The 24,582-nt window shown below is 59.1% G+C and overlaps 15 protein-coding genes across 15 annotated transcripts; 8 read left to right on the top strand and 7 right to left on the bottom strand.

Annotated features, from left to right (window-relative positions):
• On the bottom strand, nucleotides 1-720 carry SPRG_05781 (hypothetical protein). Its single transcript, XM_012345063.1, has 2 exons — nucleotides 319-720; nucleotides 1-261 (listed from the first exon to the last, which is right to left on the bottom strand). Exons 1-2 carry the CDS (start codon nucleotides 706-708, stop codon nucleotides 58-60), a joined length of 594 nt encoding a protein of 197 aa, XP_012200453.1. The 5' UTR covers nucleotides 709-720; the 3' UTR covers nucleotides 1-57.
• A 1,067-nt stretch (nucleotides 721-1,787) lies between these two features.
• SPRG_05780 (hypothetical protein) lies at nucleotides 1,788-3,384 on the top strand (the record flags this gene model as incomplete). The annotated part of the gene is made up of 4 exons (XM_012345062.1): nucleotides 1,788-1,922; nucleotides 1,971-2,166; nucleotides 2,214-3,134; nucleotides 3,185-3,384. 4 exons carry the CDS (start codon nucleotides 1,788-1,790, stop codon nucleotides 3,382-3,384), a joined length of 1,452 nt encoding a protein of 483 aa, XP_012200452.1.
• Nucleotides 3,385-3,475: 91 nt separating this feature from the next.
• SPRG_22178 (hypothetical protein) lies at nucleotides 3,476-5,863 on the bottom strand (the record flags this gene model as incomplete). The annotated part of the gene is made up of 15 exons (XM_012345191.1): nucleotides 3,476-3,760; nucleotides 3,809-3,908; nucleotides 3,951-4,040; nucleotides 4,089-4,228; nucleotides 4,276-4,350; nucleotides 4,393-4,564; nucleotides 4,610-4,662; nucleotides 4,712-4,816; nucleotides 4,870-4,941; nucleotides 4,994-5,058; nucleotides 5,102-5,186; nucleotides 5,229-5,513; nucleotides 5,561-5,689; nucleotides 5,734-5,779; nucleotides 5,823-5,863. The coding sequence occupies 15 exons, from the start codon at nucleotides 5,861-5,863 to the stop codon at nucleotides 3,476-3,478; spliced, it is 1,743 nt and encodes a 580-aa protein (XP_012200581.1).
• Nucleotides 5,864-6,318: 455 nt separating this feature from the next.
• Nucleotides 6,319-7,084, top strand: SPRG_05778 (hypothetical protein). The gene has a single exon (XM_012345061.1). The coding sequence runs from the start codon at nucleotides 6,345-6,347 to the stop codon at nucleotides 6,990-6,992; it is 648 nt and encodes a 215-aa protein (XP_012200451.1). The 5' UTR covers nucleotides 6,319-6,344; the 3' UTR covers nucleotides 6,993-7,084.
• Nucleotides 7,085-7,197: 113 nt separating this feature from the next.
• On the bottom strand, nucleotides 7,198-7,588 carry SPRG_05777 (hypothetical protein; the record flags this gene model as incomplete). Its single annotated transcript, XM_012345060.1, has 2 exons — nucleotides 7,198-7,362; nucleotides 7,403-7,588. 2 exons carry the CDS (start codon nucleotides 7,586-7,588, stop codon nucleotides 7,198-7,200), a joined length of 351 nt encoding a protein of 116 aa, XP_012200450.1.
• Nucleotides 7,589-8,512: 924 nt separating this feature from the next.
• Nucleotides 8,513-8,955, top strand: SPRG_05776 (hypothetical protein). Its single transcript, XM_012345059.1, has one exon. It carries the CDS (start codon nucleotides 8,537-8,539, stop codon nucleotides 8,834-8,836), a length of 300 nt encoding a protein of 99 aa, XP_012200449.1. The 5' UTR covers nucleotides 8,513-8,536; the 3' UTR covers nucleotides 8,837-8,955.
• On the bottom strand, nucleotides 8,873-9,358 carry SPRG_05775 (hypothetical protein). Its single transcript, XM_012345058.1, has one exon. It carries the CDS (start codon nucleotides 9,347-9,349, stop codon nucleotides 8,957-8,959), a length of 393 nt encoding a protein of 130 aa, XP_012200448.1. The 5' UTR covers nucleotides 9,350-9,358; the 3' UTR covers nucleotides 8,873-8,956.
• Nucleotides 9,359-11,608: 2,250 nt separating this feature from the next.
• SPRG_05774 (hypothetical protein) lies at nucleotides 11,609-12,069 on the top strand (the record flags this gene model as incomplete). Its single annotated transcript, XM_012345057.1, has 1 exon — nucleotides 11,609-12,069. One exon carries the CDS (start codon nucleotides 11,609-11,611, stop codon nucleotides 11,993-11,995), a length of 387 nt encoding a protein of 128 aa, XP_012200447.1. The 3' UTR covers nucleotides 11,996-12,069.
• A 710-nt stretch (nucleotides 12,070-12,779) lies between these two features.
• SPRG_05773 (hypothetical protein) lies at nucleotides 12,780-13,966 on the top strand. Its single transcript, XM_012345056.1, has 5 exons — nucleotides 12,780-12,805; nucleotides 12,859-13,015; nucleotides 13,061-13,411; nucleotides 13,463-13,770; nucleotides 13,830-13,966. The coding sequence occupies exons 1-5, from the start codon at nucleotides 12,794-12,796 to the stop codon at nucleotides 13,902-13,904; spliced, it is 903 nt and encodes a 300-aa protein (XP_012200446.1). The 5' UTR covers nucleotides 12,780-12,793; the 3' UTR covers nucleotides 13,905-13,966.
• Nucleotides 13,967-14,268: 302 nt separating this feature from the next.
• On the bottom strand, nucleotides 14,269-15,074 carry SPRG_05772 (hypothetical protein). Its single transcript, XM_012345055.1, has 5 exons — nucleotides 14,997-15,074; nucleotides 14,871-14,939; nucleotides 14,695-14,823; nucleotides 14,488-14,652; nucleotides 14,269-14,431 (listed from the first exon to the last, which is right to left on the bottom strand). Exons 1-5 carry the CDS (start codon nucleotides 15,060-15,062, stop codon nucleotides 14,297-14,299), a joined length of 564 nt encoding a protein of 187 aa, XP_012200445.1. The 5' UTR covers nucleotides 15,063-15,074; the 3' UTR covers nucleotides 14,269-14,296.
• A 394-nt stretch (nucleotides 15,075-15,468) lies between these two features.
• Nucleotides 15,469-17,375, top strand: SPRG_05771 (hypothetical protein). The gene is made up of 5 exons (XM_012345054.1): nucleotides 15,469-15,743; nucleotides 15,789-16,091; nucleotides 16,145-16,915; nucleotides 16,956-17,110; nucleotides 17,157-17,375. Exons 1-5 carry the CDS (start codon nucleotides 15,549-15,551, stop codon nucleotides 17,356-17,358), a joined length of 1,626 nt encoding a protein of 541 aa, XP_012200444.1. The 5' UTR covers nucleotides 15,469-15,548; the 3' UTR covers nucleotides 17,359-17,375.
• Nucleotides 17,376-18,179: 804 nt separating this feature from the next.
• On the top strand, nucleotides 18,180-18,434 carry SPRG_05770 (hypothetical protein; the record flags this gene model as incomplete). The annotated part of the gene is made up of 2 exons (XM_012345053.1): nucleotides 18,180-18,358; nucleotides 18,389-18,434. The coding sequence occupies 2 exons, from the start codon at nucleotides 18,180-18,182 to the stop codon at nucleotides 18,432-18,434; spliced, it is 225 nt and encodes a 74-aa protein (XP_012200443.1).
• SPRG_05769 (CAMK/CAMKL protein kinase) lies at nucleotides 18,426-20,401 on the bottom strand (the record flags this gene model as incomplete). The annotated part of the gene is made up of 10 exons (XM_012345052.1): nucleotides 18,426-18,830; nucleotides 18,874-18,972; nucleotides 19,023-19,224; nucleotides 19,268-19,367; nucleotides 19,414-19,847; nucleotides 19,895-20,001; nucleotides 20,045-20,116; nucleotides 20,164-20,196; nucleotides 20,241-20,293; nucleotides 20,332-20,401. The coding sequence occupies 10 exons, from the start codon at nucleotides 20,399-20,401 to the stop codon at nucleotides 18,471-18,473; spliced, it is 1,530 nt and encodes a 509-aa protein (XP_012200442.1). The 3' UTR covers nucleotides 18,426-18,470.
• A 922-nt stretch (nucleotides 20,402-21,323) lies between these two features.
• On the top strand, nucleotides 21,324-22,157 carry SPRG_05768 (hypothetical protein; the record flags this gene model as incomplete). The annotated part of the gene is made up of 1 exon (XM_012345051.1): nucleotides 21,324-22,157. One exon carries the CDS (start codon nucleotides 21,324-21,326, stop codon nucleotides 22,155-22,157), a length of 834 nt encoding a protein of 277 aa, XP_012200441.1.
• Nucleotides 22,158-22,343: 186 nt separating this feature from the next.
• SPRG_05767 (hypothetical protein) lies at nucleotides 22,344-24,524 on the bottom strand (the record flags this gene model as incomplete). The annotated part of the gene is made up of 1 exon (XM_012345050.1): nucleotides 22,344-24,524. One exon carries the CDS (start codon nucleotides 24,522-24,524, stop codon nucleotides 22,344-22,346), a length of 2,181 nt encoding a protein of 726 aa, XP_012200440.1.
• Nucleotides 24,525-24,582: the final 58 nt, after the last annotated feature.

The raw sequence follows: 24,582 nt of genomic DNA, 5'->3' as shown, positions 1-24,582 counted from the left end.
AGAGATTTTTGGAATTTGTCGTTGGGTCATATTAGTCACACAAAAGATCGAGGTAGATTAGCAGCAGCCGCCCTTCTTCTTGCCGCCACCGTACGGGTCGACGATCTCAGGGAGCGCGTTGTTGTCGCCGGCGGGCGACGGCAGCTGCTGGCTGATCGTCTTGAAGAGGTCCGAGACGTTCGTGTCTTCCTTGGCACTCGTTTCGATAAAGACCGCGCCAATCTCGTCGGCGTACGCCTTGGCCGTCTCCGAGCTCACTTCCTACAGCATGTATAAATGAGCGAGACGGTCGTCGCCAGCGGCGAGAGGTAGTAGCACCCGCTTGTCCTTGAGGTCCGACTTGTTGCCAGCGATCGCAATCACAATGTTGTCCGGGCCCAACTGCTTCAACTCCTTGACCCAGTTCTTGAGCGTCTGGAGCGACTGCTTGCGCGTAATGTCGTAGACGACGATCGCGGCCGCGGCGCCGCGGTAGTACATGGGCGCGAGCGAATGGTACTTTTCCTGCCCGGCGGTATCCCAGATCTGGTACTTGATGGCTTGGTCGCCGACGAGCAGCATCTTGGACATGAAGGACGCGCCGATGGTCGACTCCGAGTACGGGCGGAAGTTGTTGGTCACGAAGCGCAGCACGAGCGACGACTTGCCGACGCCGGTATCGCCGAGGAGGACGACCTTGACCTCGCGCGCCTTGGTCATCTCGGCCATGTTCGCAAAAAGGGATTCTGTCGGCGATTCAGCCCTAGACCGTTCTTACGTGGTCGTACCGTACGTTCGAATGGACCCTTTATTTCAATGTATGTATGGTGGTAATGTACGTGTACGAGGGACAGCAACACGTACCTCCATTTTTGAGCCAATCCGCAGCCGTGTCGGACTTGGTTTTGACCAATGATGGCATCGCATCCGGTGTGAGTTCGCTCCTGGACCTTACGGCCATGGTGTCGCGGATTTTATATGCAGCGACGAGAGACAATATTCTCCACACCATTGTATACGAAATACGATGTTTGTGGTGCAAGTCGAGGAAAATGACAATTTCAACGGGAATTCTAGATCGCAAGAGATCCGATTCTACCGCGAGCAGTTTCTTGGCAAGGCAGGTGTGCCCTGGGATCATGGTACTTCAACTGCTCGCTTGTTTGTGTAAAAACACGAGGGGTTCAGGACTCGCCACAATGCAAGACGCGTCAACCTTGATGACCCACTGGTCACAAGCCGTCATGGCGTCGAAATTCAAAAGATACTTTTTTGCCAAGTGGCCGGAAATGATGACACCCTCTTCGTCCGTCGTCTTCCGTGCCCATCTCCATGGTCCAAGCTTGTACTTGGGTGGTCTTCCTCCTCTGCCCTACAGTCATCTGCAGTGTCGTGGCCTCGTTACGGTAACCGGTTTCCAGCTAAAGCCATCAGCCGTCAATTCGAACACGAACAAAAACGGATGTTCGCGCGGAAGATCGCAGTTGGCGCTGCGAGCCACTGATGCGGCATCTCTTCGACGTCGCTTCACAGTAGTAGTACCCTCGAGCAGGCTCGGAATCATCGGTCCAGGCGTCGCGCGCTGGCCATTCAATGGCGTCCAAGATCGCGCTTGTCGCCAAGGAGCTTGAAGTCGCGTGGACCTCATTTAATTGCACTCGTCTCGCGTCTCTTGCCGATTGTATCGCCCATTGAATCTCGTATTTAAAAAGGCACTTTGCCCTTGGAGACGCGTGCTCTGATTGGTTGGAATCCGCGCCATCTGGTGACGTCGAGCCAATCCGATGGTGCTGGCATTGCACAATTCCATGGCATCTGACGAAGCCAAGCCGCTGAAGGCGACGACCAAGGACGAGTATGCGCTCGACGTCGAGGTGACGACCGAGGTGACGCCTTGCGCGCGCCATGAAGCGTCCAAGATGTTCCACCTCGCGTACCCTGTCGTACGTCCCCACTGTGTGCATTTCACGTTTTCCCAACTCCGATCTTAGTTTTTCGCGTATTTGCTCGAGACGCTGCCTGGTACGATCTGCGTCTCGCTCGTCGGCCACATGGACTCGAGTGACACGAACCTGTACATCAACGCCGCGTACCTCTCGGCCACTGTGACCAACATTACCGCGCTCGCGATCGGGTTTGGCCTCGCGTCGGCCATGGACACGCTCTGCTCGCAGGCGTATGGCGCCGGTACGCCCACTGCCCGACCATGCTGATGGCCTAAGTGCGCTCGGTAGGCAAGCTGGAGAAGCTTGGCATCTACCTTCAGAGCGGTCTCATCGTCCTCGGCCTCTCCCTGCTGCCGATCTGGCTCATGAACCTCCACGCGGACTCGATCCTGATTGGCTTCGGCCAGAACCCGGACGTGGCCGTCCTCGCAGGCGACTTTTCACGCATCACGATGCTCGGCGTGCCCTTCCTCTTCGTCTACGAGCTCCTCAAGAAGCTCATGCAAGCCCAGAATATTGTGCTCCCGATGACGTTCATCGCGTTCCTTGGTGTCGCCGTCAACATCGCCACGGGCTACTACATGACGTACTACACGTCGTATGGGTACCTCGGCGCGGCCATGGGGCGCGTCGTCGGCAACATCGCGCTGCCTCTGAGCATCCTTCCGTACTTGTACTGGAACCAGGACAACACGTCGCTGTGGTGGCCCGGGTTCCAGTGGAAGGAGGCTCTCGACCACGTTTCGCTCTTCCTCTCGCTCGGCTTCCCGTCCATGGTCATGCTCGCAGTCTCGTGGTGGGCATTCTGCTGCCTCGCGTTCCTCGCAGGTCTCCTTCCCAACAGCATCGAAGCCGTGAGCATCAACTCGGTGCTCGGCAACCTCCTCACGGCCAGCTTCATGATCTTCCTCGGCATCGCGATTGCCGCCAACGTTGGCATTGGCAACTCGCTCGGCGCCAACCAGCCGCGCCGCGCCCAGCTCATCGCGCGGCTCGCCTTGTACGGCGGGTTTGGCTCGGCCGTGCTCATGGGGTCGCTCTACATGCTCTTCCGACACCAACTGCCCCTCCTCTTTATCAGTGACGAGCTCACGGTCCAAAGCGTCGCCGCGTCCATCTTCTTCATGGTGCCGCTGCAGGTCTTTGACGGCCTCAACGGCATCTGCGAAGGGATCTTCCGCGGCCAAGGCCGGCAAAAGATCGCGGCCGGTACGTCTTATACATTCAATATTGATGTCTCACCTTGGCGACGTTAATAGTGATCAACATTTGCTCGTACTACGGCATTGGCCTCCCGCTGGCCTACGTTGCTGGCTTTCTCTGGGACTACAACCTCGGCGGCGTCTGGCTCGGCTTCACCGTCGGCTGCGGCACGTGCTTCTTCATCTTTTACGCCATGATCCAGCGCACCGATTGGGCCCAACTGGCCGCGATTGCCCGCGCCCGCGTCGCGCTCTAAGTCGCTGAATCATCGTTTTTTGCTTTCGAGTTGCGTACGTGTGGACAGATTATTCATTCTTAAATAGCTCGTTTTTGTCTTGTGTGGCCTGCTACCGGTGCGATGTGGTCGTCACGACCTTGCGGTGGCCGTGGGCTTCGAACGGAAGCGTAAAAAGGTGCGCGAACGATGCTTTGGCCACCGCGGATGCCGCTGGGCCGACGTGACCTTTCCTTCGCCCAGCGATCGAAGGCCGGCTCTCGTACTTAGGCTTGTGCGGCTGCACCGTGGCACTGGCGGGTGGCGGCTCGTCGGGCGCCGTCGCGCCGTTCTCGACATCCTCGTCGTCGTCGTCGTCGAGGATTTCGATGGTAATACCAGAGAGGGATGAGAGCAGCTACATGTCCATCTATCGACAAGGCCGCTTGAAGCGAGAGCGACACACCTGCTGGATCGCCGCCGCAGGCGCCTTCTCCGTGACTTCATCTTTGGCGCTTTTGGTGATGTCGTGCAGCTGCCGCTTGGTGACCGTGCGGCTCGATGCGCTAATCCAACGATGACGCCCACGACGTCGAGATTGCATTTACCTTGTGCTCGCCAACGAGTAGATACTCGTGTGCCGACTGCTGCCACTGCGGAACGAGATGCAGTCGTCGTCAACGCCATTCTCTTCGTCGCTACATCCATCGAAGATGGGCTTGATACCTTGATATCTCGCTACGTACTGGAACCCTTGGAGCGTTGCATCAATGGTTGCAAGTCGGTCCTTCGCGTAGCGCTCGTCGCCGCCCGCCCACGCCGGTGGGATCACGACGGCGCCGCGCAATACCACGTTCGGGTCCGCCTTGCGCGTCGCCAGCATCGTCTACCATATACGATGTCGTCCTGCTTCGTGGAGGCACATAAGTCTACCTCGAGCGTCGCGTCGAGTGCGGCCAAGCGCGCTTCGTCTGGTGCTGCAAACGCCAGGCGCGGCGGCTCGGGCTCCTACGCGTCTCCGTTCACGCATCGCTCTAGCATACGACGTACATTAGTGGGTGCGTCGTCGATCAGAAGCGCCGCCACGCGCGCCTCTTCGGTCCGCGTGAGGTGCTTGCCCGCGAGCTTCATTTCCTTGTTTCTCGCCACAAAGTCGGTGGCGTCGTAGCTCTTGGCGGCTTCGACCTGGTCTTTGATCCGCTGGGCGCTCGTGGTGCGTTTTCTATCGACAACAAGATGAGGCTCTCGTGTCGGCGACGCGCTGTACGCAATGGTTGGCTGCGACAGGAACGGTTTGGCACTGCACGAGCCTTTGAGTGTCTACCGCCATATATGTTCAATGCCTTCCGCATGCAACCATCCAAAGTACCTCATTCAGGCCCTCGAGGATCAGGTCGTTTTTCCGAATGAGTGCAATCCCCTTGGCAATCTTCATGTTGAGCTCGGACGGCGCGTCCTCGCCTGGAATGCTTCCCTATACACAGCATCGTCGATGTTTTAAAGTGCTGGAGGACGCGAGAGTCGAACGAAAGCGTGCGTGCGCGCGAGGCCATCGTGCAGCAGCGCTCTCGTCCACGGCGTCGCCGACGTATCGTGCACCTACGTCAAGGCATCAATCCAACGTAGAGGATAAGAACTCATGGCGTCGCACGTCTTTGCTCGTCATAAGGGCCACGACGTCGTTGTAGTTGTCTGGGAACGCCACGATCGCCTCGCCTACGCGCCTGCCTTGTATCGTGACCCATGCGAGTGCGCGCACCCGCGTCGTCGGCTTTGGCGTGCAGCGAGTCGACGTACTGTCGCAAGTCGGCCTCGAGCGCTGCCCGTGCCGCCTCGGCACTCGCCTGCGCGGTGCATAAAGATGGGAGTGTCGGTGGCGAGGCTACCATTTGCTGGCGCCACTGCGCGTAGTAGCCGCCGCCATCGACCTCGGTCTCTTGCATCTCGTCGTTCTCGATATCTGCATGGCACTCGATTTGGTTCGGAGCGCTTGCCTCCGACCCGTTCTCGTCGTCGTCTTCAGGCATGGCGTCAGCCATCGCACGGGGCTCGGCACGCGCGCTGTCGAGCTCGGAGCGACGCGGTTGCTGGCTCGCCGCCAGCATTTCGATGCTGGGCAGAGCCATTGAAGTCCTTGTATTTTCCATGTCGTCGCTGCTCTCGGACGCGTCCTAGGCTCGGCGACATGGCCCATGGTGGCAGGAAGAAACCCACGTACGGTCGGTTTGGGCGGCGAGTCGGGTAGGTTGGTCATAAAGAACACTTGCGGCCCGTCGTTTGGCGGCGTCTCGGGCGGCGGTGTCGTTGCTTTCTGGGGCAGCGACAAGATCTTATGGATGCGGAGCTTCTACAACGTCGCTTGAGCGCGGCCTCGGACGGCGCAGTAGCTACCGGCGTCGTCGCCGGGCGCCCACGGGACGACAGCTTCGGACTCGCCCTACACCAAGCTAGCTTGCGCAGACGACGGTCGCAGGACGTACGCTGGCGACAGTCCGTGCTCCGAGCGCGGCCGCGGCTCCATGCCAATCTATTTTTAGCCGGCGGGTGGCACGGCCAATCATCGATGAGATGCGCGATCTTCGGGCGTCGCGCCATCGTCCAAGCGCCAAGGTCGAACCTGAATCTCAAGGCGTGATGAATACGGGTATTGATATTCAGGACTCTAATCGCCCTTGACCAGCGCGGTCGAACCATCACATTTTGAGTTTGGCGATGTTGCCCAAACGTGGGTTTCGCACGAACCACAATTAGCCTGCGGTGGATGCAACTCGTCGACTCAGCGGGCGTTGCTTCAACATACGAGAGCTCGTGCAATCCTTCGATCGATGGTATTGGTTTCTAGAGGTACGACAAGGGGCCAACCTCCAGCAAAGGGCGGCTAGACCTTCGACGTATGTGGTTTGAGAGGTCTCCGCTAATGGATCTTGAGGAGGCGCGACCCGGCCAACCGACGCTCGGACCTCGTCGGCAACGGTCACTTGCGAAAACTCAGCAAAGCTCGCATGAAGTGGCTCCTCATCTGCGCGCTGGCGGCGCTGCTCCCGGCGATCGAGGCCTACTGCCCCAACGGCTGCAACGCCCAAGGCACGTGCGGTGCCAACGACAAGTGCACGTGCTACCTCCGTAACGACGAGCTGAACGACCAAACGCAGCCCATGTTTACGGGCGCCGACTGCTCGCGCCGGACGTGCTCGCGCGGGAAAGCCTTTGTCGACATCCCGACCGCCAACGAAGCCGCGCACCAGCTCGTCGAGTGCTCGAACCGCGGCCTCTGCGACTACGCGTCAGGCGTCTGCCAGTGCTTTCCCGGCTTTGAAGGCAAGGCGTGCGAGCGCATGAGCTGCCCGAACGACTGCAACCATCACGGCGTCTGTCTCTCGATCAAGAGTATCGTCGCGGCGGGGGGCGGGACGTACACGACCGCGTGGGACGCCGAGAAGTCGTATGGCTGCTTGTGCGACCAAGGCTACCGCGGCCCCGACTGCTCGCTCAAGGAATGCCCGAGCGCGGCCGATGTCCTCCTCGGGTACGGCGCCACCGAAGGCCGCGACTGCGGTGGCCGCGGGACGTGCGACTACGTCACGGGCGACTGCCAGTGCTTTCCAGGCTACTATGGCACCACGTGCGGCTTCCAGAGCACGGTGCACTAACCGAGGATGCTTCTTGTACACACCGCCCGCCTCGTCTAGTGTCCTCTCGATATATACACTTCATCAATAAATCCACGGACCCTCCATGCCAATTTGCTTGCGTCTTCACCATCGTCGCATCGGATAGTGCAGGCACGGACCCAACGGCGACGAGCAGGCGAGAGAGACGATGAAGCGTCGAGTGTGCAGGGCGTGTGTAAGTTTTTTATTCAATAATGAGTTCGTCAATGGACCAGTCCTCGTACGAGCCATCCGGGAGGTACCGGCGGATGATGATCGGGATCTTGCGCTGGCTGAGCTCCTTCATGGCAATCTTGAGCGGGTCCGTCTCGCCTTCAATGTCGACCATGACGGGCGCGTTCATGCTGATCTGCAGCGCGCGCGTGCCAAGGACGCGGGCGCGCTCGTACTTGGGTCATGTAGCGCGTCGTGATGCGGTGGGCGTTGGGCTGCTTCTCCGACTCGTCGAGGAGCGCGACGCCGTTCTCATGCTCGGCGCCGTCTTCCATCTCGTCGAAGTTCTCCATCTCTTCCTGCTCCTCGTTCACGTCCTCCATGTCGTCCATGGCGGCGTCGTGGTCGTACTCGTCGTCCATCGGGCTCGTAGGTTCTAAGCAAAAAACCGACTGCTCTCTTCACCAACCAGTGGCGATTGGTCAACCTCCAAACCTCTTTCTTCTGATATATCGCGCATTTGATACTGGAAGAAACATGTTCTATGAGAGGTTTACCTGTATCCTTTTATAGTATGGATGTGGTTGGCCGAATAGCTTGTATTTTGTATGGGAGGGTCGTCTTCTGGCTTTGAAAACGGTGGAAGATCGCGTTCCCGCGCTTTTTTTTGCCAGGGACGCTGGAGATGGCGCCAACGAGCATGTCGAGCTTTAGTACAAGTTTGGACATGGCAGAGGCCCGTGCATGCTATTAGGGCCGCATGCTTTCTTTTTCCGTTTGAATTTGGGCGAGAAGATGCGCGTTTCATGGAGCGACCTCGCAGATTGTTTTGAGGAAATGATCACAGACACGAAGAGTTCCGGTTCGAATTTTGATGCGGGAGCCGCTCTAGCCGAGCGGTTCGAGTGTTCAATAAGTGGTGGTGGATGGAGAGCTGCGGTGCCGCCTTCTACACTAGGAGTGTGAGCAGAAACTTCGCCCCTCGAAAGGATACCTTTCAACCAAATGCTTTAAAAGCATGAGCCCACCATCAAGGGTCAAGACAGGAGCAACCACGTTGTCTCTGTGTGCAGTGCTTCACAACGCCCGAGGAGGGGAGGAGGGGTGCTTTGGTGTTCAGTAGTATCAACGTCGACTGACGTCAGCGCGCACGAACCAAGGGGCAATTGTTCGATACGAGTAAGCTACCTCTTCTATCGTGCGCCGCCAAATGTCGTGTCGAAGTTAGCGCCCATGGTACGGGACGTTATTTCTTGATTCGAATATCAGTAATCACGACCCACCATGTGCCATGAAGCATCGGCCTTCTCTCCCTTCTGCGATCTGTCCAATGCTTCGAAACAAAGTTCAATTTACTGCGAACAGTCATCATGGTCGCATCCAGCAAGCCAGGCATCGTGCTCTTCCACCCGGACGACATCGAGTACAACCCCCGGTACCGTCCCCGGGCCGCGTCGCTCGCCATCGGCAAGATCCACTCCGTCGAGACGCACACGACGCGAGCGAGCTTGCACGAGAAGCCTCGTCGTCGGCGCGGCAGCAGCAATTTCACCGATGACGTCGACTTTGTCGACGACTGCCCGGTGCTGCAAGAGCCATCCAAGCTCCACGACAAGTGGAAGCTGCAGTTCACGCGCCTCTGGTTCAAGCTGCTGCGTCCCCAGTCCTAATACTACGATGCTCTCGCCTCGCTTCTTCATGCTGCATTTCCGAGTACACGGCGCTATAAATTAACTTAAATACGAATCAACGTCGCTTCCTTTTTCCAATGAAAGGCTGGCGACCAGTAGCTACCACAGCGTGCGGTGGCGCGAGAACATGCGCTGGAAGAAGGTGGGGAAGAGGCTGCGGCGGCGGAGCCGGGTGTTGCGCCGCGAAGAGAAGAGCTCGTCCTCGAGGATCGGGCAGTCATCGACTTGAAGCATGTCGAAGTCGTCCTGGCAAATGGACGGAACGCGGTAGCTGCTCTCGTCGTCCATGACGTCGGTCGCGCAGTGGCTCACACGGTGCGGCACCGGGGCGGCCACGGCCGCGCCGCGGGACGACATGGTGAGGTCGTAGAGGTGCTCGAGGTCGACGCCGGCGTACGTGTCCTTGGTTGTGATGTCGTCCGGGTGGAAGAGGATGATCTTCTTGCGCGACGCGACCTTCTTCATGCGGCCCGACTTGGTACTCGTACGCATGTCGGCGCGAATTACGCAATGCACCAGAGCCAGCGAAAAGTGCGTGTCCCGTTGACGATCGACGAGCTGCAATCTGGTTTTTCGTTCCCTTGTCCAGGTGTGTTCACGTTGCTGGGACAAGCGGGTGAAAAATACGCGCCTTTCACACCTGATGGACAATGCCTGATGGAGTTCGCCGTGTATTATTACAACTGCACTGTAAACAAGCAGGACTTGAAGCCATGGCTTGAAGCATGTTGCCCTGCGACTGCGCGCGGTCGTCGAACGCACTCAACGACTTCGTTTTATGACGCCAGAGTCCAAACAAGGAATCCACGTACTATCATATCATTTCCAATCGTACTTGCTAGCACGACCACGGTAGCTCCTAGTTTAAAGGTTCATGGAACCGGTCAACTGCCTCGGAGCTCGATGCATCAATCTGGTCCATTCTTCGATCTCGCTACTACCTGTACGAGTTCGGAAGTAGATAGCTGCATGCTGGCCTTTTCGCGCAAATCTATTCTCTCACTGTCCATGGAAAGACAAACGCTGGGCGATGTTTCGCGAAGCAAGGGACAGATCAGACAAGTTGTCGGCGCTCGCCGAATAAACCACGCGTGTGTTTTGTGAAAAACCCACGGGGCGATACCAGATTGATGGCGAGGCCGACATGACACGTGGAAGATATTTGGGTGCGAGTCTGTCACAACGTGCACAGGTTGCGATACCATAAGTGCAATGTCATTAGCCGTGTCCAGTCGCAGCCTCGGATGACTCGACAGGAAGGACCAGGTGCGCGGGATGAGATGCCGTGCACATGCATGACGAAACACCAACGTGGTTTGAACCCTCTTCATGGTGCGCTCGATGATTCGTGGCGATGAGTAGGTGCACACGACCGTGGAAATCGTGGTGGGATGACCCGTCGTCAGCTCTGAACGTTTCTGGAGAAATTCGCACGGTCTTCAGCGCAACCCAGATGAGTCCGCACCCGTCGTCCCAGGACGTGCAACACACAACGCTCTATACTCGCAGTCCTCTTGAATACCGGCTTCCACTCGGTACCGGCCTTTTTCTGCCGCCTGCTCATGCACTGAGGGCCTGGAGCTGGCGCCTTGCGTTGCGAGGAGCCTCGCCCCTCGGAGCATGTCGTCAGTGTTGTAGCTAGATAGCACGTGCATCGGCTATGACTTTCGGTCGAAGAGGCAATGCAACATACTACATTACATGTACACTGACGGTAGTCGTTTTGATAGGAATCAACCAAGCGTGGTTGTGTTGCAATCCAGTCGGCGAAAAACGAGTGACGCAACTCCCTTGCACACGTAGCGCGCAGCGTAGCGCGACTGCGTTAACGCTTGAGCGAGAGCTGTGTACTTCGTGCTCGTTACTGGGGAGTACGAGGTATCATCCGAGTTCGCAACCTTGCTGCAGGCATACAGGCGAGGAATGTACTGGCGTCACTCTGACGATCAGGGTGGCGCCATTCTGGACGAAGGTGCATATACATCCGGAACTACAAAATGCTCCCGCTGCCTCAGCACGATCGTTCGCGAGCCGAACGAGCTCTCTGGAAGCGGGTGCTCGAAGGCAGTGGGAGCTCAAACGAGAGGGAGAACCACCTAGTCGTGCTGGCAGGTAGCGCACTCGTGGCTTTCTTCTGGACGACTCGCCACCCAACTCGTCGTGCTGGCCGGGAAGTTGCACGGTATTACTCGACGTAGGATTACAGAGCGGTGCAACGGTAGACGGCTCTGCGTATTCGTGGTCGGTCACTGATGTGGAGGAGGACACATGCCTTGGTGCATATCGGCAACGGAATGTCGCTCGGCCGTTGGACTCTGGATTCTGCGCGGCCGTGGCGGCTTCCCACGTGGTCGCAGAGCAAGCACACGGTCAAACGCGTCCTGTATATACAATGAGGACCAACTGCAACGTCAAAGTGCCAAAATCTCCAAGCGTCGCCGTTCGTGCTCGCTTCAACGGCGCTTGGTGCGAGTGGCGCGGCTCTGAACCGATCCCAAGGGTTCCAACTTGGTTTCTATGCGTTGAAAGCAAATATTCATTCCTACAGGTTTCTTGTGGATACATTCTATATTTTTGTGGAGTACGAAGAATAGGCTTTCGAAGCATATCATATCGTAGAGGTACTGGTAGGAATCGAACCCCACGTTCCAGACAACCCACGACCGACCGGCTGACCAGAATAATGGCATCGCCGCCGACTGGCCACAGTGATTGCCGCTTGAAGTAACCTGGTATTTACGAATTGCAACCATGCAAGAGACCACGTCGGCCCGCGAGAGCGCCGGCGTCGTGCTCTTTGACGCCTCGGACACGCGCTGGTCGGGCGTCTGCACAACGCGGACGTCCATCATGCTCGACCTCTCGTACCTCTACGACCCGATCTCGCAACCGCACGACGCCAAGGGTAGCGGCGACGCGACAACCAATTCGGCATCGGACACCACGTGCAGCAGCAGCAGCACGACCGAAGCACTCGCGAGTCGTCGTCGTCGCCGGCGAACCGCGTCGGTCGTCGAGACGGGCCGCCACAACGACGCCAAGTGGTTCACGCCCGTCTCCAAGTTTATTCGGTCGCTCTTCCGGCCCCGCGACCGAGACTCTCTGCTCCTCCAACGGACCTCCAAGTATTACAAGTAGGGCGCTTTCGAGCGAAGAGTATTTATATGCGCCCGCCGTCGAGCCATACTGTGCCGTAGTACAAATCTGTAGCGATTTATGTTCGTCGTTGCTGCGTCTGGGCAAGCACTCTGCGGTGGTTCGAGCAGCGGCAAGTGCAACATCGCTGGCCGCACGCAATTATGTATTTATATAGGCGAGAGCTGCGCAACCTTGGATCAAGTCATGCGTGGGGATCGTTCTAGTGCGAGTGCGAGGAACACGACCTGCCTCCAGGAGTGCTCTTGCCTGCCTCCCACCGACAGTACCATGCGAGGACGGGTGACGCGCCCGACGAGAAGCGCGCGTCATTTGCATGCACGAGAACGACGCTCCGTCTCCGTTTCTCACCAGCCAGCTGCACGCACGGCGAGAATCTGGACGGGAATTTTCGCTCGCAGCGGCAGAGAGCGCTGCCTCCGGCCGTCGTTGTGCATCTCTCTCGAAAGCTCCTCCTGTGGTTCACAGAAGCCCTCGGAGCTAGTGGAAGGTGCGAGGATGGCAATGCGCTCCATCAGTGAGCCCTCTCAACTCGGGCACATTCTCGATCTGCGCTCGGTTGGTAGGATCGGTGTCGCAAAAAAGACACATCAAACTTCAGCTCAAACTTCCCACCAGAATCTTTGGCCAGGCGATCCGGTTACCAGTCGACTCAACGCATTTCGTCCAATCACAACGCATGTATTCAAAATGCCTGCATTCGATAGGCTATAAATATCCGGCAGCCCACCAATTATTCCCCTCCGCAAGCCATATTCGAATATTTCCGCAACCGCAGACATGGCCCGGGCTGTACGACGATGACGCTATCCACGGATGTCCCTGAACGCTGTATCTGCATGTAGGACAAGCGAAAGCGCGACGAGCATGACGATGGCGAGGACCACCATGCGCAGGAGAAGCACTCGACGCAGGGCTCTGGCGACGACTCCGACACGTCGGACGAAGAGAAGCCGTTGAAGCCCGTGCCCGAGGCGTCGACGCGCCGCGAGCTCAAAGAAGGTAGCCGAGCCTAGGAATTCGCTGTCGCCCACGACGCTATTATAGGCGAACCTGGCTCTCTCACGGGCCGGCCACTGCGCTTGTTTGCGGATGGCATTTTCGATCTCTTTCACTTTGGCCACGCCCGCGCGCTGCAGCAATGCAAGCAGGCGTACCCGAACGTGTACCTTCTCGTGGGCTGCTGCAACGACGAGATGACGCACCGCCTCAAGGGCCGCACGGTCATGTCGGAAGAAGAGCGCTACGAGTCGCTGCGCCACTGCAAGTGGGTCGACGAGGTCATTGAAGGCTCGCCGTGGGTGCTCACGGACGAGTTTCTCGACAAGCATCAAATCGACTACGTGTGCCACGACGCGATCCCGTACACGGACTCGAGCGGCCAAAGCGGCGACGGCGGTACGCTGGATCTATTGTTCCAACACAGTAGGGCTCATGGCACTTTCTTAGGCGACGTGTACGCCCACATCAAGGCCATTGGCAAGTTCCACGAGACGCAGCGCACGGACGGCATCTCGACGAGCGACCTGATCATTCGCATCATTAGCGAATACGACACGTTCATCCGGCGCAACCTCCAGCGCGGCTACTCTGGCAAGGAGATGAACGTGCCCTTTATGAAGGAGAAGGCCATCAAGCTCGACATGGCCATGGACAAGGTCAAGCACGACATTGAAGACTACTTCCACAAGGTCTTTGGCAAGGCCGACGACGTCCAGCACTCGTTCTTGAACCTCTTCTCCAAGGAAGGCGCGCTCGTACGTTGCATATTGCATATTGCACTGGAGGCGCGCGAACTTACGACGCGAACTTGTAGCGCACGTCGCTCCGGAAACGGCGGAAGATTCTGCGCGAGAGCCTCGCCGACATGGCGCGCGAAGGCCTCTGCTAAGGGGCATCGCTGCCGCCGATTGGACGAAATTAATATAAATACCACGCCGGCCGTGCACATGATTCGTTGACAGGCAGCCAATCATCGACCGACACGATACGCGCGCTGATTGGCCGATCGTAGCCTATGACAGCGCTTGCCGCGCGAGCCAGATGGGTCGTAGGATGCGCAGGTGTGTCTTTTATTCCACCGACTGCGTTCTTTTACTGCAACACTTTTTCTTTTAATCATCGGGGTCCCTTCGCAAAGCAAGCGAGATGGCCGGAAGCGTCAATGACGAGCTGTCTACGTCGATACTGCATTTGTCGAGCCTCGTAGCGTTAGCAGGAATCCGCCATTCCGAGAGCCCGTTATCTTTTAGGACACTATTGTACAATAAGATCTGGGATGGCTCAGGCAGTGAAGACGTAGCCGTGCTGCTGGAAGCCGTGCAGCGCAATGTGGACCTCGACGGTCGCAAAGCCTTGGGACGCGACCCGCGTCAGCTCGCGGCCGTCGCTTTGGGCGATAAACTTGGCGTCGAAAAACTACATGGCAGGTCATGCTGCTGGGCCGCGCCATCGTCGAGAATGATCTAAAATACCTCGGGAGGGGACGCGGTGAGCCACGCGATGAAGCCTTGCAGCGTGCTCGACGACTGCGGCTTGAAGAGCGGGATGCGCTTTGTGTGTGTGCCCGCGACCGTTGGCAAGAGCACCGAGCCATAGCCGCGGATGACGTCGCGTCCGAGCATGTCCATCCCGTAGACCTACGCGCAGATACGATTCGAGTGGTGCGTCGTCGTTCGTACGCTGAGCACGAGCCGCGGCCAGCCGAACGGGTTGGTCGTCTTGAAGGTCATGTCGAGTGGAAAATGAAAGGCAATCTCGCGCCGTGCCGCGGCCCGGTACCCGATCTGCGAGAGTCCACTTTCAACGCCCTACGCAGCAGCATGCCATATCGCGATAACGTTGAAGCTACTAATACGTGTTCCAAGTGCCAATCGGGGCCGTAGGCAAGCCCGTACTTGCAGTAGAGGTTCTCGACCCCGTCGTACTAATGCAGCGGTAGACAGGACGACTTGAGAGCGACGACGGCGGCATGGTGCTGTACCGTAATGGACTGAATCTGGCCCGTGCACATGACGTGAAAGCTCGACGCGACCGGCGGCGCGGCCATCGCGATCGAGATCTTGAAGGGGTGTGCGCATCGTCCGGATAACGCCGTCGCGAGCGCCGCCTGTTTTTTGCTCGTGGAAGTGAGCGGCTAGACAGGCCGTGATGTTGCATCTCGACAGCGTCAATGGCCGAGCGATGCTGGACCGCGTGCGTTCTCTACCCCGTGGAATGGCACGCAAGCCACTCGAGACGCATCCGGATACCGCGAGTCTAGGGTGCATCCACATGGATCCCATGCTATTACAATGGGCACTGACTAAGGGGTCCATCCGGCGCCGACTACTGGAGGTGCGAGGGCGGCGCGTGGCGGGCTGAAAGCGTCGGCTGCCGACTATTAAAACTGCGGCTCGACGCGTGACAGGCCGACGTGCGGGTTTTTGGACAAACCAACAAATCTTGGGACAAATGGGACAAATGGGACAAACGCCTGGTCTTAGTCGATTTTCTAGTCGGCAGATAAAAGAAGCGGCGATAACCAGTGATCATCATGGCCAAGCGCCGCAACGAGAACGGCCAGATGCGCCGCGAGGAGTACGAGGCCGCCGAGGACCGCGACCCTCGCGAAGACGACACGGTCGTTGGCTTCGGCATGACGCGCGCCTCCGACACCGAGATCTCCAAGCGCCGCATTGTCATGCCCAAGGGCAAGCGTGCTGCGCCTGCGCAGGCCGCGCCCGCCGCCGTACGCTGGCTGTCACTATGGAGCCCATCTAAGGCCAATGCGTAGGCGCCAGCGTCGAGCAACCCGTTCAGCGGCTTCACCGGCCTGACGCAGGCGGCCCCCGCACCGTCGGCGAACCCCTTCAGTGGCTTTACAGGGCTCACCAACCCGACGCCCGCCGCCAAGCCCGTGGCCGCAAAGGCACCTGCGGCGCCTCTGTCGAACGACTGGGTCAAGACAACGACGTCGGGTCTCTCGCGCGACGCGGCGCTCGGCGCCGTCATGGAGGTGCTCAACAAGGAGTTCTTTGCCTTCGTGAGCCAGCAGGTGGTCGAGAACCCGATGACGTTCTGGAATGGCGCCGTCCAAGTAACCCCTCGTGCTGCGATCACACGCAGGCTCATGTACACGCGTACCTGTAGGACTACATCCGCCATGCCCACGAGCTCGAGGCCAAGGTGGCCGCGCTGCACGCGCCGGCCAAGAAGATTGCGGCGCCGTCGACTAGCGTGTCGTTTGGTGCGACGGAAAAGACATTGTCCTCTGGCTTTTCCGTTGGCGTCACGCCGACAACGTCGAATGACAAGCCCTCGACGGGCCTCTCGTTCGGTGCGGCCCCGACCTCGACGACGACGACGACGGGCTTCTTGTTCGGTGCGGCTGCTCCGTCTGCTACCACGTCGAGCCCGGCCAAGCCGGCAACGACGACTGGCTTCTCGTTCAGCGCGGCCGCTCCGTCTGCTACCACGTCGAGCCCGGCCAAGCCGGCAACGACGACGGGCTTCTCGTTCAGCGCGGCTGCTCCGTCTGCTACCACGTCGAGCCCGGCCAAGCCGGCAACGACGACGGGCTTCTTGTTCGGTGCGGCGGCTACGCCCGCAAGCCCAGCCAAGCCTGCGACGTCGTCTGGCTTTACCTTTGGCTCGACCACCACAACGTCGAGTCCGGCACCTGCCGCGACGACAAGCCCGGCAAAGCCGACGTCAAGCTTTACCTTTGGTGCGACGCCGGCTGCCTCGGCCAGCACATCTGCGTTTGCGACGGCGCCGGCTTCGTTTTCTTTTAGTGGTGCACCTGCACCTGCGCCGTCGAGCTTTGCGTTCAACTTGCCCAAGGCGGCACCGGCACCGGCGGCCACGGAGGACGAGGACGACGAGAACATTGGTCGGGAAGAGGCGACGGTCATCATCAAGGTACTTGATCTTTTGGGAAGGGACCCTCATGGCTCGCTAGTCGTCCTCGGAAGCCGACGAAACAGTCTTGTATGAAGTGGACGCGATTCGCATCCGTCACTTTAAGACGGACGCTAAGACGGGCGAGAAGCGCTGGGCCGACATTGGCCGTCACCCGTTCAAGATTCTCCAGAACAAGACGACCAAGGCCTCACGGTACGACGACGCCTTTCTTATTATCGTGCTTAGTCGGTGCATCTAGCATCTTGTCGCGCAACTCGATTGGCAAGATCGTGATCAACGCGGCGCTGTACAAGGGCCTCGAGGTCACCGTGACGTCCAACAAGAAGAGCGTGATGCTGACCTTGCTCCACGATGGCGAGCCCACGAGCATGCTTTTGGGTATTGCGGCGGATCGTGTTGAGGAGCTCAAGGCCAAGATCGAAGGCGCGTGCCCGCAGTAATAATCCCGCAATGCACGTATGATTTGATTTTTAAGATTGAGATTGAGCTATAGATACCCTTCAGCCATTGGTCATAAATGACAACCGAAAGTGGCCAATGGACCGGTGGAATGTGCATTTTACACAATTGGATTGGTCCACAATACGATGGACACACCGGATTGGCTGAAATACGACGGGTGGCGCGGGGGGCCTCTAGCACTCCAGTTGGGATCATTCTCAAAGTAGCGTCGTTAGAGACAGATCGTAGGACGCGCACGGCAAGCTGCATGGCAGATGTGAGGGCTGGCACACTGAAAAGTATGTCAGCGCTCGTTTTGTCCATGTTGAAAATTCCGTGCTACAGCAACTTCACTTGTAGTGTGTAGAAGGGAGGACGCCTTTGCCCACGTCCTTTCTTCAAGAATCAAGTGGGAAATACACCAATCGAGCAGTTCAAACAGAAATGTACATATTGGTTAGAAGCACTCTAGCCTTCACAAATAAGCAAGTATTGCATGAAGAAATTTTTGTTTCCAGCCCTTCTTTTGTACGCCTCCACAACGAAGACCCCCAATGCATCGAGTCAAGCAAAGCAATGAGCAGAGATGAGCGGTTCATTTCCGCATACTTGCAGCCCACTACGCACTTGCGATGGCCTCGGTTGAAGAGCAAGAGCTGCAGACGAAGCTTCTTCGGTGACTGCCGAGGTCACTGACGGTGACGGCCACAACCCGGCGACTGCATCATCCAAATGAATTAAATCATTTGAAGTTTGTAAATGATAAAATGTTTTTTCGTAACCTGAGAGCAGCCTGGTTGCACTTTGAAATTGCACCACCATGGCCGAGCTCCAGGAAGCGATGATCGACCGCTGCATTGACGACATTTGGCACACGTTCGACCAAGACCAGAACGGGTACCTCGACCGCGAAGAGACGCGCGCGTTCATCGACGCCATGGCCGAGGCGCTGGCGGGCAGTGCCGGCGAGCGCCTCGATTTTGACGCGTGCTTTGACGAGTACGACATGAACCACGACGGCCGCCTCAGCCGCGACGAGATGCGCGTCTTTGTCATGCAGCTCATGGGCCTCTAACCCTCTTGCGTCGATGTTCTTAGCTGTTAAGAAAGGCTACCGTGGCTTGTCCGGACTCAGTTTTGCAATCGCGGGCAGGATGACTTTGCTCGTCACAGGGTGTTCTTCCGAGCGCGGCCGGGGTGGTGACGGCGGATGGCTCATCGGATGAATGTGCACGTGGCCCTGCACCGCGAGGCGCGTCGGTCCGCTCGATTCCACGACACTGCTGCCGCTCTTGACGAGCGGCTGCTTCTTGCGCCGCTGCGCCTCAAAGACTGGGTGCTCGTACACATCCTGGATCGTGAGACGGGTTTTGGCCGACGCATCGAGCATGAGCAGTAGCAGCTCCTTCATGGGGCCCGAGTAGAGCTGCATGGGTGGTGCGTCGAGGGCTTCTCGCAGCTTGGCGAGGTTCTAGCGCCGGTAAGGGGCGATACAACGCCGAGCGATCTCGTACCGCATGGAGGGTGTCGCGGTACAGCGCGCGGTCGCCGAGGACGTCGAGCGAGTACGCCGTCATCCAGACCGACAAGAAGAAGGCATTGCCGAGCAGGAGCTAGATCGCCGCAGAACAGTTCGTGATTGCTGGAAAGAACGGATATGTACCTCGAGCAGAATGCAGCCGAGGCTCCACACATCGGCCTTGAACCCGTCGTACGACTCGGCGAGGAGAATCTCGGGGGCAAAGAACCCGGGGCTTCCGCAAAAGTCGCTCAAAAACGCCTTCCTTCCTCGGGCGACGCGCGAGCACAAGCCGAAGTCGACAATCTTGACGCTGGCCGACTCGGGCGCAAACAAAATGTTCTCGCTACGACGCAGCATGACGCGGGACACGTGGCAGCGCCACGTACGGCTTGAGGTCGCGGTGGCAGTACCCGTGCGTGTGCAAGTGCCGGATTGCATCCACGATCTTGAACAATAGGGGGCTCGCTGTCGCCTCGGAGATGCCGTCTACGCACTCGGTGGTGGAGGTCCGCAGTCCACTTCCACGACGTACTTTCATGCGCGCCAAAGTACTCGAAAAGGTCTTTGCCGCCGCGGTCGGTCACCAAGTACATGTACTTTGGTGTGTGGATGACGTCGCGCAAGAAGAGGACGCTCGGGTGCCGCAGCAGCGGGTCCGAGAGCGCTGCGATTTCCATCTGGATGCGCTGTAGTGCAAGCACATCCAAGAGCTTGGCCTTCTCGATGACCTTGACAGCGAGCGGCGGCGACGGTGTGAACGACGGCTCGGCATGCGCGTCGTCTGGCCGCAAGCAACACGCAAACACAGAGGCGTACTGGCCCTCGCCGATCGTCGCTTGGATCGTATACTTGCCAATGGCGCGGACGCTTTCTTCGACGTTGTACGAGATGCTCGGGATGCTGGCCATGGACGGATCGTGCGCGGGGAGGTACTCCCAGAGCACGCGCTGGTGCACCTCCGAGACTCTGGTGTGCACAATAAGAAACACCTTCTTGAGAGTGAGTTGATGTACTTTGCGTATTGCGCTTGGAGCTCTTGGACGTCTTGCTGGAACTGGGCAAACTCGAGCTGCATCGAGTGGCAGCGGGTGTTCGCTTCGTCCAAGGCGGCTTCGAGCTCCTACACCAATGTGACGCTGATGCCGTCACGACAAAGTGCCTACGCGTAGCCGCAACGGCGCGGTCGGCAACAGCGCGTCGAGCTCGTCGTTTGCTCTTCGCACGACCCAGGAACACTAGTCGTCCATGATGCCGACATGCCACCATGGCGAAGGCTGTGTACCGCTTCCTGCTGCTGCACGGCGTGGCGGCGTACCTACGCAGTCGTTAGGCGTCTACCCAACAAAACGTGAAGCGTACTTCGTCCAGCGTGAGCACCGCGCCCGAGAGAGCTGTGATGCGGATGGCCGCGCCTGGCACACGTTAGGTACATCGCAACGACCTGACGTACTGGAGGCCAGGAGCGCCGCGATGCCTTCGGTGGCCGCGGGCGTCGGCGCCACGACGACGTAGACGTCCATGCGGCTGCAAAAATGGAGTTTCAGGCGTTCGGCGCCTCTAAGCTCTGAGAAACCGTCGACTTTGATTGCCACTAGAGACGCGGTTGCTCGATCGTCGGCCTTCAATTTCCTTGTCGACGTTTTCGGGCGCTACCAAGTCGTTCGTGTTAACGTGGTCGGTGTAGCTGCAATGCACTACGCAGAGACCGACCGAGATAGGCTTCACGACGCGTCATAAACAATGCTTGGATCGCCAACTGCCGCTTTGTAATCACGCCGTCCCGTCGTCCCCCGACGCGATTATTAATACTTGTTGCGTCTATGCACACAGCGTGTACGAAACACGCACCAGCCATCATTTCTGGTCGAACACATTTGTGTCATTTATAAATACATAGTCCTCGTCTTGGTATAGTTGCTTCAGTACCCAAACGCATCATCGTGGGTCGCTTCGCCGATCGTGGAAACGTCGTAGAGCGCGGAGAGCATGGCCGTGACGCGCTCGTAGAACGGCGACGCGTGGTTGAGGCGCAGATTGGGGCGGGCTTCCGCAAGTAAGACGACGCAGATCAGTAAAGCCCACAGTCGCATCTCGGGATAAAATCGCGACTGTTGAGCTCGTTCTTCGGCTGGGGGCTGGCATCGAACCCAACGTCCAGAGCAAGGAAAAATTGTTGTATTCCCTTGGTCCAGAGCCAGATCTGTGCAGTCTGACGATCTTGGAACCGTTCGACCAATCACGTGGCGTCGACCGCATATCCTGCTTCGCAATGGCCAATCAGAAAGCTCGCGCTTGCGTGATTGGCTCAAATTGGCGCGCCAGGTGGAGAACGCAATGACCAGACCGTTCCTTTGAGCGAGCAATGCCGGTGCTTGGCACTGGATGCTGCGCAGCCGCGGCGCCACCAACTCAGCGCCCATTTCCAATCTACCTGCAAGAAGCATGCGCCCGACTTCCGTCCTGTGGCTCGCGGCCGTCGCGGCAGTGGTTCTCTCGTCCACCGTTACTGCCCAACAGCAACAGCAGCTCCCCGCGGGGCTTGAAGACTATGTCAAGCAGCAGCTCGAGCAAGCCATTTCCCAAGACGTAGCCCAAGAAGTTGCGTTGGCCGTCGCGGAGCGTGTGGCGCTGGAGCAGCGCAACCGCCTGTACGGCACGTCGTCGCCGCCAACGACGACAGCCCCGACGTCCAGTAGCAGCCAGCCAGTCCTTGGCTCGCCGGCGCCCGCCGGCGCGACGCAAATCCAAGGCGAGCTTCGAGCGATCGCTCAGCAGCGCGCCGAACTCCAGAGGGAGCAAGAGACGCTCAACAAGGAGCGCATTGCACTCAACGAGGTCATCGCGCAGTTGCAAAATCGGTCGACGGCCCCGGCGACAATCGCACCGGTGGCAACCAACACGTCGGCACCGGTGACCGTCTCGGTGGCGTCGACGGCCGACGGCACCACCACGGACGCCGACGCCGGTGCGTCGTGGGGCATCATTGGCGTCTGCGTCGGTCTCGTGGCCGCCGTCGCACTCGTCGTCGTCGGCGTCAAGAAGCGCAACGCGATGAACGACGGTCTTGAAACGCCGGCCGAGTACGCATCGGGCTTCCACACGGCCGAGGCCGCCAGTGCGAGAGAGAGCAAGTGGGACTCGTACGAAGTCGTGACTCCTCTCGACATGGCCGGTGTGCCGCCTGAAGATCCGATTCTTGACGACACTTCCAATGCGACGGCGGACGTCGAGGCGCCAACGCAGCTGAACGTGCGTGGTCGTGAAGCGGTGCTCTAAGTGTACTACGTGTCGTTTTCGTATCTAATGAATGGAAGCGGCCCCGTCGGCCCGCCTTGAACACGTTTTAACCCACACTCTGCACCTGCATGCCTCAACGCACAACGCAGTGGACTTCACGACGCGCTCGAACGATTGCAGTGGGAGCTTCAACCACTTAAATAACACCAACGGTCGTCAAGCGTGCTAGGTGACGTCGAAATACACTTCTTGGCCAGGCTCGAGCGCCTCGAGGAAGCGGATGTACTTGGTCGATGATGGGCCGTCGCTGTCCAGGAGCGTTGCGTTGACAAACGGGCGCTTGCGCCCGCGTTTCGGCAGCGATGGCGCGTCGTCGGCCTTCTTCACATCGTACGCGTGCTTGGCCTTGCAGTGCGATTTTAGGTTGGAGATCGACGTCGTCTTCTTGTACGGGCATGTCGGCGTCGGGCACGAGTACTCGCCGGCCGCGTTCTTGTGCAGCGCAATCACCGGCCGAACCAAGACAACGTCCGGGCTCGACGGCGGCGACGGCGCCTTGACCTTCCTCGGCAATCGTGTGGTGACTGGCGTCGTGGCCCGCGGCTTGACGGGAGCCTTGGTCGTCTTGAGAGAGCGTTGTTGCGGCATTGGCGGTGGCGGCGGCGGCTGCTCGAGTACGACATCCTCTTCGTCGTCCGATTCCTCGCGAATGTGCAAGCCGTGTTCGCGGAAGCAGTGAAATTGGAAGATGCCGAAGTCGACGTGCTCGTAGTTGCACGTTGCCTCGGGACACTCGAACGGCTCGAGCGGGCGCTGACGCGGCGGCGACGCGGAGCTCTCGCTCGACGACAGGCCCGCGAGCGATCGCCGCGCCGGTCCACGTCCCCGCAGCGGCTCGTCGTCGTCGTCGTCGTCGTCCGAGTGGTAGCTGCGGCGGCGCGGCGGTGTCGGGCGCACCGAATGACGCAGGTTGTGAAAGGGGCTTGGGGTCGGTGCGACGTCGGGCGTCGGCGGCAGCGACGGCGTCTCGGGCGTCTCTGGGCGGTATGCGAGGCTTGTAAATGGCGCCGAGGCCCGTACCGGCGTTCGAGGCGAGTCGGGGCAGTCCCCATCTTTGGCCAACGGCGACAATGGTATTGCCTCGCCAACCGCCTTGTGTGCCAGTGTTTGTGACGTGCCACTTGTCATCATCGCCTCGGGCGGAGCGTCAGTGGCCGACCCTTGAACGATGGACGCAGTGACGCAAGGCTCGTCGTGGTCGTCGACGTCGTCATCGAGATAGTCGACGCCGTCATCAGGATCCGCGCCGGGCGATGGCGGCGACGAGAGTTTTAGGACCGACTCGTCGAGCGTCTGGAGCTGCACTGCCTCTTCCTCTGGCGGCGTAAACGCTAGCACGTCGTGCTCGGACGACGTGTCAAGGACCGATGGCACTGCATCCAAACCAGCGAGTCGAGGCTTCTCTTCAACGTCGAGGCCGTCGTCACCATCGTGGCTATCAAGGTTGTCGTCACCACCGAGGTCCGCGCCCTGCGACGCCACAACCAACTCACTTAGCACGTGAGACGGCGCTCCTTGCATCTTGGATGGTGACGACACAGCTGTCAGCACGTCGTGCTCGGACGACGCGGCGACAGGCGGTGTACACGACGCGGCGGGGATCGAATTCGGTTCGTGCCCCGGTGCATCACTGGACGTCGCCGCACTTGACGTCATTGCCGCCTCCTCGTTCTCATGTCGCACTCGCAAAGTGTTGGAGCGCTCGGCGGCGGACAGTTCGTCGGAGCTTGCGGCAGAGACGACGTGCGGTCGCGGTGACGGAGGAGTCATGGGCGCGATCGATGTAGCCTCCGCGGTCGCTGCGACGGGCCCGAGCACAACGGAGGAGGTGAGCTTAAAGGCCATTGCTGTGAGTTGTGTCGCTCGAAAGGCTACAGCGACACGACGCGGCGACGAAGTCGTTGGGACACGGCCTGGTGTTGGTTCGTCCGGGTGCAGTGGCATTGCGGGCGTCGGTTCCATCGATTGCCGGTGTGTCGGGGAGTTTGCTATCTGGACCGTTGGCATGATGGCGCCGTCGGTCTCTGGCGATGGCAGCTGCGTCAACGATGTAACATGCGTGGATGCAAGGTTCCTGTGCGGCGACATTGCGTCGCTCGCATGCAGCAAGTGACGGCCATCGTGCGCGGAAAGCATGTGCTGGACTCGGGCCTCTCGCACGTGCTCGCCGTCGATGGTGCTCGGCGCCCCGATTGCAATCCCAAGCTCGTGGCGCGCCTCCATGTGCACGGCCAATGACGCAACCTCGTCGGTCTCAAAGGTGCAGCGGTGCTGGGGGCACTCGAGCGTACCGTTCCGACCGCGCTGGATGGGCACGACGAGCCCCGACGTGGCGGCCGCAACCATGGCCTCGTCGGTCGCGTCCAGAGGCGCCGCGCGCACCACCTCGATGTCGTGTGCTTGC

This window comes from Saprolegnia parasitica (genome assembly GCF_000151545.1).
Source record: "Saprolegnia parasitica CBS 223.65 unplaced genomic scaffold supercont2.21, whole genome shotgun sequence".
Classification (NCBI taxonomy): Eukaryota; Oomycota; class Saprolegniomycetes; order Saprolegniales; family Saprolegniaceae; genus Saprolegnia; species Saprolegnia parasitica.
This window is presented reverse-complemented; position numbering and strand designations above follow the sequence as displayed.

Excerpts from the sequence above, each read along its gene's own strand:
- SPRG_05781 (XM_012345063.1), bottom strand. The coding sequence starts at position 708 with ATGGCCGAGATGACCAAGGCGCGCGAGGTCAAGGTCGTCCTCCTCGGC. Across the intron at positions 262-318 it reads CGGACCTCAAGGACAAGCGG|GAAGTGAGCTCGGAGACGGC; the intron begins GTGCTACTACCT and ends TACATGCTGTAG.
- SPRG_05778 (XM_012345061.1), top strand. The coding sequence starts at position 6,345 with ATGAAGTGGCTCCTCATCTGCGCGCTGGCGGCGCTGCTCCCGGCGATC.
- SPRG_05776 (XM_012345059.1), top strand. The coding sequence starts at position 8,537 with ATGGTCGCATCCAGCAAGCCAGGCATCGTGCTCTTCCACCCGGACGAC.
- SPRG_05775 (XM_012345058.1), bottom strand. The coding sequence starts at position 9,349 with ATGCGTACGAGTACCAAGTCGGGCCGCATGAAGAAGGTCGCGTCGCGC.
- SPRG_05773 (XM_012345056.1), top strand. Across the intron at positions 13,016-13,060 it reads GCGCCGCGAGCTCAAAGAAG|GCGAACCTGGCTCTCTCACG; the intron begins GTAGCCGAGCCT and ends ACGCTATTATAG. Across the intron at positions 13,771-13,829 it reads TCTCCAAGGAAGGCGCGCTC|CGCACGTCGCTCCGGAAACG; the intron begins GTACGTTGCATA and ends GCGAACTTGTAG.
- SPRG_05772 (XM_012345055.1), bottom strand. The coding sequence starts at position 15,062 with ATGGCCGCGCCGCCGGTCGCGTCGAGCTTTCACGTCATGTGCACGGGC. Across the intron at positions 14,824-14,870 it reads CCGATTGGCACTTGGAACAC|GGCGTTGAAAGTGGACTCTC; the intron begins GTATTAGTAGCT and ends GCTGCTGCGTAG. Across the intron at positions 14,432-14,487 it reads TCACCGCGTCCCCTCCCGAG|TTTTTCGACGCCAAGTTTAT; the intron begins GTATTTTAGATC and ends CCTGCCATGTAG.
- SPRG_05771 (XM_012345054.1), top strand. The coding sequence starts at position 15,549 with ATGGCCAAGCGCCGCAACGAGAACGGCCAGATGCGCCGCGAGGAGTAC. Across the intron at positions 15,744-15,788 it reads CGCAGGCCGCGCCCGCCGCC|GCGCCAGCGTCGAGCAACCC; the intron begins GTACGCTGGCTG and ends GCCAATGCGTAG. Across the intron at positions 17,111-17,156 it reads AAGACGACCAAGGCCTCACG|CATCTTGTCGCGCAACTCGA; the intron begins GTACGACGACGC and ends CGGTGCATCTAG.